The sequence below is a fragment of the Eleginops maclovinus genome, chromosome 5 (genome assembly GCF_036324505.1).
Source record: "Eleginops maclovinus isolate JMC-PN-2008 ecotype Puerto Natales chromosome 5, JC_Emac_rtc_rv5, whole genome shotgun sequence".
Taxonomy (NCBI): Eukaryota; Metazoa; Chordata; class Actinopteri; order Perciformes; family Eleginopidae; genus Eleginops; species Eleginops maclovinus.
Window position 1 is genome coordinate 8,134,928 of NC_086353.1, and position 16,012 is coordinate 8,150,939.

The 16,012-nt window shown below is 38.6% G+C and overlaps 2 protein-coding genes across 3 annotated transcripts; both read left to right on the forward strand.

The window, feature by feature from the left end:
• Positions 1-1,845: 1,845 nt before the first annotated feature.
• Positions 1,846-4,812, forward strand: sfrp2 (secreted frizzled-related protein 2). The gene is made up of 3 exons (XM_063882978.1): positions 1,846-2,440; positions 2,614-2,694; positions 2,929-4,812. The coding sequence occupies exons 1-3, from the start codon at positions 1,945-1,947 to the stop codon at positions 3,231-3,233; spliced, it is 882 nt and encodes a 293-aa protein (XP_063739048.1). The 5' UTR covers positions 1,846-1,944; the 3' UTR covers positions 3,234-4,812.
• A 3,403-nt stretch (positions 4,813-8,215) lies between these two features.
• On the forward strand, positions 8,216-11,946 carry tnip2 (TNFAIP3 interacting protein 2). 2 transcript variants are annotated; one of them, XM_063884559.1, is made up of 6 exons: positions 8,216-8,783; positions 9,345-9,653; positions 9,774-9,863; positions 9,978-10,241; positions 10,355-10,471; positions 10,872-11,946. In XM_063884559.1, the coding sequence occupies exons 1-6, from the start codon at positions 8,472-8,474 to the stop codon at positions 11,151-11,153; spliced, it is 1,374 nt and encodes a 457-aa protein (XP_063740629.1). In that variant the 5' UTR covers positions 8,216-8,471; the 3' UTR covers positions 11,154-11,946. The 2 variants fall into 2 exon arrangements, with proteins under 2 accessions (XP_063740629.1, XP_063740628.1); XM_063884558.1 differs by having other exon boundaries at positions 8,226-8,783; positions 10,869-11,946.
• The last annotated feature ends 4,066 nt before the right edge of the window (positions 11,947-16,012 follow it).

Below are 16,012 nucleotides of genomic sequence, written 5' to 3' on the forward strand. Positions count from 1 at the left end.
AACACAACCCCACCAATACAGCCCCTTGTTTTTCACTGTGGATTTCAGCTTGAATCTTATAGGCTTGGAAGACATGTTCTTCTTTAAAAGAAGCTATAGCCTGCTTTTTTATTATAAAACAAGATGATATACCCAATGTAAAGGCGTCATACTGAAACATTTGATGACTCTTCACTTATTGCAACTCTCTTGTTTATTGCAGTATCAGCACTCTTATAGTCTTGTGTTTCAGCTGCAAGAGGAAGCTGTTTTCAGTTTTTTTTTTAAACTCCTTACATCACCTTAGTGGCCCTTAAATGTAGACAGAAACATTTAGCAACAATCTTGTGGACAATATTAAAACTGCTAAAGACTCAGATATGTTCATCATTGTCATATTCAAATGTATAGCTAGATCATCAGACACCAGTTACAACATACATTTGCTCTATTGTGAAGTAATCCGTTTCTGGAAGGGATATATTTTTATTATAAATTTAGGTGAATTAATGGGTCAGTATGATGAATCTGATTTAATTAAGACTCTTTTGTTTAGTAGCTAGGAAACACAGTATCTCCAGGAGCAAAACGGTCAAACACCATATTTATGGGTGCAGCACTTTATGAATAAAACACTCTTTATGCATGCCAGGTTCACAAGCTCATTTTTTATATGTTTTGGCTTGTTTTTATACAGAAAGAAAAAAAGAAGTGGGACCTCTTTCCAAAAGGTTGTCTTTGTTTAGTTCTGCTAAAAAAAGAATATTGCCACACTTATAGCTATAAACTTTAATGACAGGTTTAATTCAGAGAATAAACTAAAACTTTGTTTTCTATTCAAATACTTCTTTCCACTACCTGAAACAAGTGACTGAATGAGCTGCTCGGGAGGTCCTGAGACTAAATTGTGATAATACAGGAATCAACATGTGCACATCAGAATTGTTTTAGAGTAGATTAATGCTCATCATTTCAATGCTTCTGGGAAAAGAAAAACATGTTGCAGCTGACTTTTCAGGACCACAAATTAAATAAAATGTACCTACTTTGTGTTGTGGGCTGCAGCAGGAGACATATGAGACATATCTCTAAATCTGGGTAAGTAAAACAAAAATATATCTGAATATCTAGAAACCACAATGCATAAGTGGGAAAATATGTTTCTGTAATTTAGGTGAAGTGACCCTTTTGGCACGAGGGAGGTCAAGCCTGAGAAGAACCACACTGCTGTCTGCAGACCAGACTGTAGCTCAGGGGGTCTGTGAGCGGAGAGGAGCCAGAGCTGCAGTGCAAGGAGCAGGCAGATTTGGTTTCACCCCAGGGTGTGCTGAGTGGAGGTCTGCTTCTCACACCAGGGCAAACAATATATCACCATGTGGTATAACCTGCAGACCTGCCTGGAGGATTTCCCCGCTGAACTCCTAATGATGGAAAATTAACGCTCCACTGAGTTGAACTAAATGCCCCCACTGACAACATTTCCGAACTATTTACAGCATGGGGCTGAAAAAAAGCAAGTTAAGGGATCACTCAGGATATATTTCTGTTGATTTGGGCGTAATGAGTAAAACCTGTCAGGCACGTTTTGTTATGATTTCCATGAAGGGCAGGAGATGAAATATAGAGGGGGAATAGTTGAGAAAACGCCTGGTGATAAAATTCTGTGAGTTATAATTAGAAATAAAAAAATGACTGTCAGACCCAGAGGAGTAAGAACTGAGGGTTTGGTATTTTTTCTTTGACTGAGACACATGTGTTCACAAGGTTCCCTGATATGAGGGAACCAAGTGCTGAATGGAGAAACGGTCTTAACGCACAACAGACTGACTCCTCCCAGACATGCCTGAAAGAAAACCTCTTGTTACAGTAGGAGCTTGCCACTGACCGAGACTCCATCCACGCTGACTGATGCTCAAGAACCCCAGATTACGCATTTATATTTTGCAGGTTTTACGCCAATAGAAAATGAGGGCATTTATGTCGACAGTGCTGTGGGTACTATCAATACCCTGCTTGGAAGCTATCCACGGATTATACAATTTCGGCCAGCATGATTTATTTTACAAAAAGAATAACTGCAAGCCAATTCCTTCACACTTCCTACTGTGCCACGATATAGAGTACACAGAGATGCGCCTCCCGAACCTTCTCGGACACGAAACCATGAATGAAGTTCTGCAGCAAGCTTCGTCTTGGATCCCGCTGATTCAAAAGCAATGTCACCCCGACACAAGAAAGTTCCTCTGCTCCCTTTTCGCTCCTGTTTGTCTGGACGATCTTGACGAGCCCATCCAGCCGTGCAGGTCTCTGTGCGAGAGCGTCAAGGACGGCTGCGAGCCGGTGATGTCCGCGTTTGGCTTCCCTTGGCCAAAGATGTTGGAATGCGAGCGTTTCCCTGTGGACAATGACCTGTGCATCCCACCTGCAGGGGCCGAAAACTTCGTGCCAGTCACTAGGGAAGGTGAGGTTTCGATAAACTTCACTTCATTATGCTAATTTAACAAATCCAATGTTGTGCGTAAAGGCTACATTTGTTGAGAGTGCTTCGTAAAGTGCACGCGAGAACAGTAATATTTCACTTTCATATCCATTAATCGATTATGTCATCTTTACCTAATTGAATGTATCTTTTAGTGCCAAGAGTGTGCGATGCTTGCAAGGAAACAGATGACAACGACAACGAAATTGTGGACAACCTGTGCAAGAATGACTTTGGTAAGTTCACCCACATATTTTATTATGGTAGTAACTCACAGGGTAAAGCTCAGGGCCCCCAAGAGATCAACTTTGTCACTGTTGGAAAGACAGAAAGGGAATTGTGACTGGCGCTTCCTTGCCTTTTATCTTCCATTATTGTATGCATTTCAGCAACAAACCATATGAAAACCAAATGCCCTCTCATGTGGCTTTCATCTTTTTTAAATCCTTTTTTCTCCTGCTTCCATCAAGCTCTAAAGATCAAGGTTAAAGAGATCTCCTACATCAACGGTGACACCAAGATAGTGCCGGAGAACAAGAGCAAGACCATCTACAAGCTGAATGGGGTGACAGAGCGTGACCTGAAGAAGACTGTGCTGTGGCTAAAGGACGGCCTGCAGTGCATCTGTGAGGAGATGAACGACATCCACGCTGCATACCTAGTCATGGGCCAGAAGATGGATGGCCATCTGGTCATCACCTCGCTGAAGCGCTGGCAGAAGGGACAGCGAGAGTTTAAGAGGATTTCCCGCAGCATACGCAAGCTACAGTGCTAAAAAGGAAGAAACTGCATGTGTCACCATTGAGAAATTGTTGGTTGAGCTCTTTCCAGTTGTCTCTCTCCAGGTATCACAAACGTTGCAATTATGGCTCATAGATTCCTCAGTAAATTCTAGCAAAGACATCGGATGTAGAAATAAACCATTGTCTGTGTTTCACATTGGTTTATAGTTTTAAATGACCATTATCTTTAAAAAAAAAAATAGGCAATTCATAGCATATCTGCCAGCTCAACTCTATAATTATAATTCCTATAGATTTTAATGTTCTGAAAGGTTTATTGGCCCAATACACTCAACCTAAATTCATCAAAAGGGCCTCAATGTTTTTGCAAAGCACACATGGCTAAAGCACACATGACTAAATCCCACAGCCCTGACTTCTGAGCAGGGGACACAATTCAATCTATTACAGTGAGTAGGTTAAGGGGAAAAGTCCTATCCCTAACTTGTACAAATGTGAAAGTTTCCCATTCATACATATTCTGCGCCCCTTAGTGGCCTTTTTAAAATGCTGTGTATTGTCATGGAGAGCTGCATTTGTTGTCACCTCATTATTGCTGATGTGCAACGTGTAAAGGAAACACTAATTACATGTTCAGAGTGGAAACTAGCAGCGCTTTCAATCCAGGATTTAAAATGATGAACTCGAAATAATCATTGGCAGACGTGGCTTACTGTCAAATCATACAAGAGGGGTGAGTTTAGAAATGTCCTTTTCTCTTCTGTTACTCCCTGTGATCTGTTCTGATAGGGACTGCATCCTAAGATTACAATTAAACTTTTTTCATGGGACTTTCCTCAAACAAGGTTTAAATCATCAGCAGCTCCCTGGAATTCAAATCACCTTAAAAGAACAAAATACATCCCAAAGGTCGAAGACTCTGAGAACTCTGGAACTCTGGTAAAATGTTTGGGGGGAACTTAATTGTTCCTAAACAAGCTATTTGCATCTATTCTGCAACTATGTTTTGTTATAGTCAACTGATTGATATTGTGTGTTGCAAATTGAGTGAACTTGGATCCCTGTGTGCGTAGAGTGGTGTTCAAAGACAAAAAATAATGTGTGTTTTTATATTCCTACCGTATTCTCAAGCAAAAATGAGAGATAGCTGGCTATATTCTCTTACTGTTCAACATTTTATCTTTTTGTACTTGAGCTACTGCATAGTTTTCTACAATCGATTGACAAAACAAATATTTTTCTACTTCAGACTTTCATATTTCAGTTAAACTTCTATGTCGGATTGCATCTTCATCCTGTTGTTTGGGTAGTGACACAAGTTGGTTTATACGTATTATTAGAGGATGTGTTGGTTGGTAGTGTTCATTTGATGAGAAGTTACCTGTTAGGCGTCAATAATCAAGTGGTTGTGTGTGTGTGTGTGTGTGTGTGTGTGTATATGCAATGTAAAGTATTTTCCAAAAGTATTACTGTGTAAATATCACATACTGCCTTTTATTCTTGTGTAAAGTTTTCAGCTATTAAAAGCTGCAAACTTGTTTTTAAATGACTCATTTCATTGGTGTGTGTGGCAGGATACAAATATACAAATAAAAGACTGTATATAATTTTCATGGCTGCAGTTCATGATGGAAAATAAACCCACAGAAGCCTTTGTTATATTTTTAGTCTCTATTTACAGACTATGGTATTGGCAATGAAATGTCACCATCTAGTGGAATCCAATGGTGATACCTGTTCATGGTAATAATTGGATGCATATACAGGCATTTGGTAATGTTTGGGAACACAATGTAATTTATTTTCCAACGACACACAGTATACCATATTTAAAAAGATTTACGATACTTAATAAATGTTGGCCTGTCCGGATAGTGCTATTTTTACAAAACAAACATGCTGTTATAGGCTGTTCATGCTTAGCTATATGTTAAAGCTACACGGAAACATTGACTTTGATTTAATGTATTATGTCAACAAATTTCACATAACTGTATTATGTTATTTCAAAACAATGATATTTAGCTGAAGCTATTTAAACTTGAAAATGATTGCTTTCAACTACCCTTCTACAGTTATGTGAAATCTGTTGACATAATACATTTAATTAAAGTCAATGTTTAAGTTTTTACAATGTAGTGTTTTATATTCTGAGCATGTATTTGAGAAAGGCATGTTACCAACTCGTTATGTTCCTGATACCCTTTTGTTTTGCACAGTGGGTCTGAATAAGGCCGGAGGTTTTTAAACATTCAAAAAGGTAATTCAACTCAAGAAAGATATATAATAAAAAGGTTTTGCTTTGTCAAGTTATCACTGGTTGGATTACATTTACTTTTTTTCACTGTTGTGCCATTTGGATTTTTTGTGAACCTCTTTTGGACTTTAAGTTTGACATGTGCCATATCAAATGAATGTTTGTTGCCTTTACTTGATAACATAAATGTCCTTTGTAATCCCACACTGACCGCTTTTAAAAAATCAAACATATTATTATTATTATTTTATTTTAGGGTCAGAAAGTATAATGTAATGTCTGTCAGTTTCCCTCAGTTAATGGGGACTTAAAACTCCACATTTTAAAATAAATAAATGATAGTGAACTTCGAGAGATCCCGCACATTCTCACATTGGTACAATGTTTAAGAAAATCTGTTATTTAACTAATGATGTCGAGAATTCAACAAATTACTTGGGGCAACAACTTATTTTGTCCATGCAATAAAGTGTGCCCAGGTAGTTTCACCTAAATCATGACTCATCATTATACCGACAGGTGAAAGTACCTACTAGACCAGAGAGGTTTTGTCACTCGTCCAAAAGGCTGAATCAGTGGGGGAGTCCTGGCCAGTTCCACCTCTCTTGGGCATCCAACTGCGTCATAGGAGCTAGGCTACTGGAGTCACATGATTAAGGTGCAACTACAAGTGAAAAAAAAAAGGGAGTGTCAGGTTGGCATTTAAAATATTCAGGTAACGTATCTTCAGAGTATCCGATGAGGAAGGTAAGGCCCTGTACTGTAGCTTCTGAATTGCACCAAAAATGAAACTGGCCTGAAATATTCACTGAAATTCCCGCCATGGCAATTCTTCCCTCATGGGTTTAACACACTTCACACCTAGCTTCATGTGGCTCTGACAACTGTCGCATGACTGCCATGTGGCCTCAATGATTCACCTCCACATCCATTATGTGAAATTATGGTGTGTTTGACCCAGAAATACCTGGGACTCCCCGACGGCCAGTAGCACTAATGCTGCCTCTTATATGAATGCTATAGGGATTAGACACTACACCCACAGTCTAGACACTGGTTTCAATTTAACCTGATAATGATTAGATGAATGGTTGTTTGTGTAATCCAGGTTAAAATCCTGAAGGGAATGGAGTTTTTGCACATGTACATTAATTTTCAACAAGTTCTGAATGAATAATTATGCATTGTTTGTTAAAGGGCAAGTGTGTGTTTACATACATCATGAATTGGGCCTGCAAATCATCTATTTGCCTTAGATGCCGAGTTATGGAATTGAATTAATAAACATTTACTCCCAAAGTGCAATTTCAAACTATTTGACTCGAGTATCTCCATTATCTGTGACTTTGTACATCTACTCCAGCACATTTCAACTGGATTTTTGCACTTTTCACTAACTTTGCACGGTTGTATTGAAACTCAATCATAAATCAAGTGTATGTGAAATATCAGGAACAAAAAATTCTGGTGGTGCATTTTCTTTAAGAAGTCATTTGACTTATTCTCTACTGTTATATTGTTGTTGTTTTTTTGTTGTTGTTTTTAACTCAGTCATTTCAGTTTATTTGTATATAACTACCTTGAATAAATGAACTGAAATGTATAATCTCCAAAAACAAACCCACTATACTGTATGATATTGTTGGGAGTTTTTTTTTTTTTTACATAACGAACAGAATGTGTGGCAAGCTCAAGTATCATCATGTCCCAAATGATCTAGGGTACTTTTTAGTGTAGTTTGTTCCGGAAACATTGTTTTTCCCAAATTTCAGAAAGCACAAATGCCCCAATGATTATTAAGAACCATACAATGGTCAGTCATCCTGTATGAATCAGCCTTTATTCTGTGAATGCGCAACTCAGAATCTTAAAACATATTAAGCTTGCACATGTTGATGCCTTTGTGGTTATAGGAAAAATCATAGCTCTTATGTATAGGGAATTTTAGGGGGGTGGGATGCGTGGAAACTTAAAAAACTACCGATGAGCGAATTGTATTCTTTTGAAGGAATTATTATTATTTGTCATCCCTTGTAAAAATGTTAGCTAAAAATAAAGGGGATTTCATTTAAGGTCTATTTGAAGCTACTTTCTGTTTCTTATGGGGGGATGAGGTGCATGATAGGAACTTCTACTTCTTACATCCAGTGGTGTTAGAAGTACTTAGATCCTTTACTTTAGTTAAAGTGGACATACTTCATTACAAGTGAAAGTCCTGAATTCAAAATGTTACTTAAGAAGTATTGCCAGCTAAATGTACTTAAAATATCCATTATGCATCATGGTTGTTTTGAAAGTAGTATAGGCCTATTATTATTATTATTATTATTATTATAGAATCTTGAAGGATTCCTTCTTTTAATTGCTTTAGTGTTAAATACAGGTAGTGGACTAAAATGTACAATAAATGTTCCAAAATAGATGCATTTCAATTGAAATACTCAAATAAAGTAAAAGTATGACAAATGAATAGTCAAGTTCAGTACTTGAGTAAATATCTGTAGTTACTCTACACCACTGCTGACACCCAAGCTATATACACCGATGTTTGCAAAAACAAAACAAACATTACTTATTATCGCACATTTTTCCTAAAAAGGAGCGATTGGTGCGTTTAAATACACCTATCGTGTTGAGAGGGCGAGTTTACGACGACCGTGAAGGCAGCATCACAATTGCTGATGGAACTTTACACTTTTTAGATTGTTGTGAAGATTTGTCTTTTTGTTTTCTTTACATTTTGTGCCAGCAAGCTATAAAACTCATTTTACCTCCCCAATGACGGTACACCGTGAGTCTGTGAGAGCAGGCTCAGTTTGACAAAAAAAATTCCGCGGGGAAGTTCCCCAGGAAATCCCCCAAGACGGAGATATTATTCTCCACACCGATGCACAGAACCTTCGACACAATTCACTTCCTCAGTCCGTTTCTAAAGACACAGGGCGATAAGAAGAGCTGTCAAATGCTGGATTAGTAAAATACTGATCATTCTCTTAAACCTACCGGGCAAACTATGGATAACGTCAGTATGAACTCGGATCTGCGTAAAGAGAACATGCGGAGCTGCAGCACGCTGAATACTCTGTATCATGAGACGCACCAGGAAATAGACCTCCTGAACAAACAGATTTACATTAAGGATAATATCATCGCAGATTTAAAGACGAGGCTGGGAAGATATGAGAGGATCTACGTGACGGTGGGAGATAACCAGTCTGTAGTCATAGGGCCGTCAAAGTCTCTGCTGGAGAGCCTGTGTAAAGAAATATGCAAACTGAAACAGAAGAGGAACGATATGGAGTTCAAGGCAACTCGACAAACAGAGGTAAAGTCTTGTAAAAACTGCTCCTTTTATGTTGTTCCATGCAGATATATGTGTGTATATAATAAAACCTAACATAGGCTGATGGAAATATTTAGTACAGTGGCAAAGGTCTGTTTAATTCCATGAAGGTACACTTTCCATAGTCTCTTGTCAAGAACTAATAATACTTTCATTTCTGTCATCCTGCTGTGAGTTATTGAATTGAGAGTTAAGGCTATTTTTTAAAACATTTTATTTTAAATTATTTACTGAAAAATATGTTCAAAGACATCCTCAGAAATGCAAGTAGAGATATGAATAAAAAAGGATCAAATACAGAACATGTATTGGTAGCAAACTTAAGAATAATACATGGTATTTGTACATATATTGAATGGTATTTTATTTACAAAAAATATATTCAAAGACAGATGCAAGAAAAGAGGATAACATACAGGACATGTATCAGTAGTAAAAATACATATAAAACATTTAAATTGTACATGTATTGAATACACACAATATGCCCATTTCAAACCTACTGTATGTTGTCATGCAATTAATCTCCCTGTCCTCCCCCAGGAGATCCAGATGTTGAATGCTCAGCTCAGGGAGAAGGATCTGGAGCTGGAGAGCGTCAGGGGGCAGCCTGACCATGAGAAGGACCAAGAGATCTATCGGTTGCACTTGGCCCTGAAGGAGAGGGAGCGATCCGAGGCAACCAGAGCCGTACTCTGCACATCACTGGCGGAGGAGGCTGACCAGATGCGTAGTCAGCTGGGAGCAACGGTGAAGGTGTGCCAGGAGCTGCTGGCCAGGCTGGAGAGGGATAAGAAGAAGGGAGGAGAGGTGGAGGTGGAGGTAGTGGCAGAGCAGCAAAAGAACAAGGAGGTGTGTGGCGCTTGGCTGTATTGATCTCATGTTAATTGTGTGTTTTTAAATGTTGCATTAGCACTGTTTTTTGTTTTTGGGAAGGCACATTTGTAACCTCTCATCCATCATTTTCTACAGACAGCAGAGTCATCTGATATGAGAGGTTCTAATGACCAAATCTGTCAACTTCAGGAGGAGAATCAACAGCTAAAGCAGCGAGTGGCATATGTAAGTTGAAGCACTAGAAAACAAACATTTATAAACAATATTAAAGTGTTGTTATTGAAATCTGAGTGAAGTTCAGAGTCTGATCTAACCTTACTGTTGTAATTAATTTTATAGGTGCAAAGTCTGAATACTCAGTGGCAAAAGTATGACTCCAGCAGGGAGGACTACATCAGAGGTTTATGTCAGAGGCTGAAGGAGACACCCAGACAGGGTTTGATGCCTGGGCTCGGCTCTATAAGCACTGAGTTGCTTCATCAGGAAATTTCCAGGCTCAACAGCTTACTCAAGGAGAAGATGACAGAGTGTGCGAGGCTGAGTAGAGAAGAGGAGGAGACAAGGAGGCAGGATAAAGTGCGGGTCCAAACTCTGGAGCAGCAGGTTGGTGCTAAACCTTTTCAGTGCATTTTAGTATTCTTTGACTCTATGCATTGGTTGAGCCATCTTGTGTTTTTTATTGAAAAAAAAGACTAAATGTTATTTTCCCGGATAAGGTCCTGATCTACGAAGAGGACTTTAAGTCAGAGCGTGCTGACCGAGAACGAGCACATGGCAACATCCAAGACCTGAAGGAGCAGGTTTATCAGTTAAAACAGCAGCTACACAAACAGGTGAGCCCACAGTCCTTAAACGTGTTAGTTAGTGTATCTAGTAGGGCTGCTGAATGGATTAAATATGTGATTACTGCTGAATAGCTCAATAATATCACTGGGATAAATAAATTAAGTACTCAGTTCTGCCTTTTCTGCTCCTTTCAGTATACTGCTGAAATGTAAGAAATTGCTTGTTTGATAAAAAAAAAAGAGGACATTTTTAACATTTTTTGAATGGACTGAAATCAAAAGGGATCAAAAAAATGACCTGCATTTCAAAGTTCAGGGTTTGTTGACAATTATATAAAAAAAACGGATAAATGGCTCACTCCTAATCTTTAGACCTGTTACTTTCATTTTTGGTTATAAATGTTGTCGTGTGCAGTCCTAACATTCTGAATATAATTGTCTTCAGCAGGGAGCCAGCAGAGAGAGCAGAGACAACAGAGACACAATGTGTCGTGTGCACATAGGACACAGAATCAGCTCGAGGCGACTCAAGGACCCTTCAGAGCCTCTGCTGAGGAGCCCTGCTGAGATGCAACAGCAGCAGCCTGCAGCCGCAGCAGCAGCACCCAGCCCGGCATGGGACGAAAACCCAGGTCTGTCAGAGTTACAGTGCCCGCACTGCCTTCGCCTTTATAGGGACACGGACGCTGCAGAGTACCTGAACCATTGTGAAGAGTGTGCCAAACTATAAACGGAACAACACTCATTTAGGAAAAGACACTTATCTCAACACTGAAGAGCAGCACTACACGGTAGAAAAAAAACCTGAGTGGAGTTTCCGAATTCGGAGAGACTTGACTACAAATGAAACGACTGACTTGAGATGTTTGTACAAAGTGAAGCAAAACTGTACAACCCAGAGTTCCCCTGTTGCAAGAGAAATTATTTCATCAGTCTGTTCTAAGTCTGCATAGTAAACAGTGTCAAGTCTGTGCTGTTCTCCTGTAGCAATGCAGGAGATTATTGTGGTGTGAAAATGGATGCCAATGCAATATATCAAATGTCATATACCTCAATGTTTCAAATTACAAACCAGTTGCACTTTCTTAAAATCTAGCCAAAACTGAATCGTACTGTTAACAGATTCATGACACATAAGCTTCTTATTTTGGATAATGTGGTGCTATAAGTTGTTTATTTTTGGTTGAAATGAACATATATCTGTACTGTAAATTATATATTCTTAATAACAGATTTAAATATATAACTATTATATTAATATTTATTATTTTGTGTAAATAATTGGGAAAAGGCAAAACATTTGAGAGCAATGTTTGTTGCCTTTTTTCCACCAAAGTCATGAAACATTTTCATGGCCATTTTGAGATAAATAATGTTAAATATTACAACTGGAAAATGTTTGATCCACTTTTTGTAATGTAAAGATTGCATCCAAACTGACATAATACGCTTATTTTTGGAGATCTTGTGCTGTTTTTCTTAAGTTGCACATTATTTTTGTAATAAAAGACTGTTTAACCACACTTTATCTTCAGGTGAATTAATACCATTTTAATCATGTTTTATTATGGCCTGGTGTATTTTAATATGTGAGACAGTCTGCAGCCTCGAGCTGTAACCACAGATCATAGCCTAACCCACGAAAATGTTGGCGCTACTTAATCTAAGTCTGTGTGCATGTCTTTTTAGTGTGTGTGTGTGTGTGTCCATTTGAGTCACGTGTATGTGCTTGCGCACGGTGGAAACCCCCTTCCCAGTGTTTCCTGAATGGGCACGCTGTACTGTCACAGCCATATTCCCCAGCTGTTGTGTGGCTGAAGAGAAACACTACAGGGGTACGGAGAGGACCAGAGAATGACGTATCTCAGGTTACATCCAACAACAGCCTGCAGATCACTTAGTGACCAAAACATTGTTCCGTCAGTCAGTCTGCAGTCAGTATCATTCTGACACAAACAGGCCCGCAGTACTGTTTGTGATTAATTTGTCATGGGTTTAGTGTAGTAAGCACAGGAAGCTGGACATCCCCTGTTAAAAAGGAAGTAGGCAGTAGCAGTGCACAGAAAAGACGAAGCCAAACAACTGTGTTCTCTCTGTGCGAGTGAACACGTACTACTTCTTAGGTTTTTATCTGATAAAAGTTAATTTAAAGCAAATCATGAAACTCTTTCTGAGGAAACACATTCTTCTTAGTAAATATTTGAGCAGTACAACTTGTTCAATTCAATATGCTATACTAGCTTAATGTAACAAAGATAATATTGTCAAGTAATGCAGTCTTAAAATAGGCTAATATGAATATTACAGCTTTCCCTCATTTGGTCTGACCAATAGATTATTTTAGTGTTGGCTAATCTTGGCAAAGTGTTGCTAGATATTCCTGTGTAACTGTATGACTAAGATTTTGGGTCATACAGGGGCTAACTAATCGTAGAATGGCATTGTCTTGCTTTAAATACTATTTTATTCAATATATTTCTAGATTATTGCTTTACTTGCTTCTTTACAAATGAAAACAATCAATATTTTAATCAAGCTCTCAGATATAACACTATCGCCAAATCTAAAACTTTCTTACATTTCTGAAGTTGTGGAGGAACAGTTTTTATTTATTTTTTCACCAAAACTAGAAGTTAGGTTGTTAAGATTTACAAAAAGGTCTGCTACAGGAAACACAATGAAGAGGTTTGACTGTTGACACAACCCTTTGAAATGCCATCATGCAGTATCACATGCTAATTTACTCATCAGCTAACTGGGGAAGATATTTGTGGCTGAATAAGTTTCCAATACATTTATTTAATTTGCATTTTTATTACACAACAGCCTGGCTCCACATCATGTGCCCACCGAACAATTGTTTCCAATTTTGTCTTTAAAGGGCAACCTCAGTGTCTTGTCTATATAAGCCAACCACATGCAGACTGGTAGAAATACACACAGTCCCTATAAAGGACATGAGCTGTGTGCTGGGGATTCTCCCCCACGCCACACACACCCACACATTTACAGCAGGGTCTATAAGTGACTGAACTTCCACACAGTAAAATGCACTACCCACCAATCTGAGTGGAAAAAACAGGTCACAAGTCCCCACCTGAGAGTCTGGGAACTTTTTTTCTAAGAAACTAAAGCTTTAATAAAAGTCAGGTGACAGCAGTAGATCAGTTCCTGTTGCTAACTAGTTTCAAAAGAGCATCAGGATGTAGCGATGTAGCCGTCGTATACTTTAACAAAGAGGGAAAACTTCAGTCGACACTTATCCAGACAAATACAGAAAGGATAGATAGGGCCTTTAATCTTATGTGTATCCTAAAAGAACGGGAATTTCCCGCCATCATGAGGGAATTCCCAAAAAAAGAAGAAAAGTTTATTTGAAAAAGGAGCACTGTCGACATTAGCAGATCATTTTTGATTTACTGTATGTCAGGTGAGTTAGTTGGTATTAATGCTGACTGTTTTTTTGGTAAGAGAATCCAAGATTTCCACTAAACAGCATTGTGGGAGATTGTAGCCAGGAAGAGGGGATTCCCTCTTTGGAATGGTTTGTGATCCCGAAGAACTCCAGACAGTAGACAATGAAAAGCTCAGTGTTGATTACAAGCTACACGGCCGCCATGATCCCTTCTAATAATCCTATTGGCGCTCGCCCCTATCATTGTCAGATGACCTAAGAGCAGCATTGTCTTTCTTTCACCCACCAAAGACCATTTAGCACAGCAAAGGTCAAAACAGGGAAGCATTTTGAAAGGGCACATGATGGAAATGTATTTTTAAGTGACTTTTATAAAACTTTTTGATCTATTATTAAGGGAGAGGGTTGACATTAGTGGATTTTATCTCTGAATCTATAAAAAAAACACAAATCTGTGCCAATTTCATGTTTTATTTAGATCGCGGCCCACGTTCACCCTCAAACATCGCCCGGTGTTTTTGTGTCATTTACGTTAGCGTAGTTTTTTGGGGCATTTGCTCAAACGTGGTAGATCCCATCTTGCATCACTGATGACTGAGAGCGAGCACGCTCTACAAACAGCCAGACAGCCATTCATACCTGAAGTAAATTATGACTCAGATCTGCTCTTGTGGCTCTCACAAAGCAAAACCTTTTTGTCTTTGTTTAAAGTGCATTTACCACAGTTCTCTCAATGATCACATTTTGTGGGAGTGGTAACTTTTCATTGTGAAATCCCTGGGTTTTAAGAGATCTTTCACCACACTGACTCTTTGATAAGCTAAGAGGAAGCAATCTGTGAGGAACACAACTTAACTCACTTCCTCTACACCTCAATAGCTCCATTCTAGTTTCCTTATGAATAATGAACACATGGAAAGTTCTTCATCCTGTAATTGTTGGGAATTGAACTTAATGTTCTTATGTATTTGTGCAAAAAAAAGTAAATGTTTCATCAACTGAAGAGCAGTTCTCAGTGCTCTACAATAAAACACTTTATGGCTAAAAGGGAAGCTCAGCAGATTGATGGCTTCCAAAGGTTGACAGAAATGTAATTAGGCCTTAATTTCTACAACTGGTAAAAGAAAAACAGAACGCAAAAGCTCCCCCTGCTGCTGATATCCTATCCTGTGCCGTTTAATGCATGGTACTTCTTACTCATCTACATCTAGATAGGCCAAAGCATGACCTCATTTCAGGCTGACTTTACCCTGAGGGAATGTACTTGATTTCAAAACAGCCTCAAATCAATTTTCCCTCGAGTTTCATGTGCATGTTAACAAATGGGGCTATTATGTAAATACCTGAAGTAGCTCAATGACAGCTATCTTTTTTGTCTAACTTTGCAAATGAAACTGAAGCTCAGGATCTACATGACTCACAGTGGCCTTCTGTATTGAATATGACTTTCAATTAGTGCATTTCCCAAAAGGAACAGATATTTATTTGAGGGTGTGACTCACCCTGCAACCTTGTGTAGCCACAGATATGCAGAACAGCAACAATGGGTAAAAATCCTGCTTTGCCGCAAGCAGTTTACGCTTTTCAGTACCATATGGGCTTGATCATGATAGACGTGGATTCACCTTGGAGGGGGTTTTCTCTTATCAACTTAAATTAAAATCAAGTTGACCTCAACATCCGGGAAGAAAAGTATTTGCTTTCCGATAGTTGAACAAGCACTTAAACAGGAGGTTTCAGCCAGTTAGCTTAGCTTAGCACAAAGACTGGAAACGGGTAGAAACTGTTAGCCTAGCTTTACCAAACGTTAACAAAAATGGCATACATCGTTCGGTTTAATCAGTACAAAACGATGCATTTGTAAAAAGACAACCTAGCCTCGACTCCAAGCACTTTAAAGCTTTCTACCTATACCAAAAAAGTTCCAGACTCAAAGCCCTTATTATATTTAAATTGTTACTATAAATGCAATTGTGAATTAGTAAGAGGTTCATAACAAAACATTGCATTGTTTTGTTGATAGGCCAGAGTTTTAATGTTTAGCCAGCTCCACCCCACTCCATGTCTGGTATTAACAAACATGACAACAGGATTGTTTAATTTCATATATTAAAACACTCTGTGGAATAAACCGCATATTATGTGGAAAATTGAGATTTTTTCAAAAATCAGAT

Coding starts and splice junctions, on each gene's coding strand:
- tnip2 (XM_063884558.1), top strand. CDS start 8,472: ATGGATAACGTCAGTATGAACTCGGATCTGCGTAAAGAGAACATGCGG. Junction 9,654..9,773: donor AGCAGCAAAAGAACAAGGAG/GTGTGTGGCGCT, acceptor CATTTTCTACAG/ACAGCAGAGTCATCTGATAT. Junction 10,472..10,868: donor AACAGCAGCTACACAAACAG/GTGAGCCCACAG, acceptor AATTGTCTTCAG/CAGGGAGCCAGCAGAGAGAG.
- sfrp2 (XM_063882978.1), top strand. CDS start 1,945: ATGAGGGCATTTATGTCGACAGTGCTGTGGGTACTATCAATACCCTGC. Junction 2,441..2,613: donor CGTGCCAGTCACTAGGGAAG/GTGAGGTTTCGA, acceptor TGTATCTTTTAG/TGCCAAGAGTGTGCGATGCT. Junction 2,695..2,928: donor CCTGTGCAAGAATGACTTTG/GTAAGTTCACCC, acceptor GCTTCCATCAAG/CTCTAAAGATCAAGGTTAAA.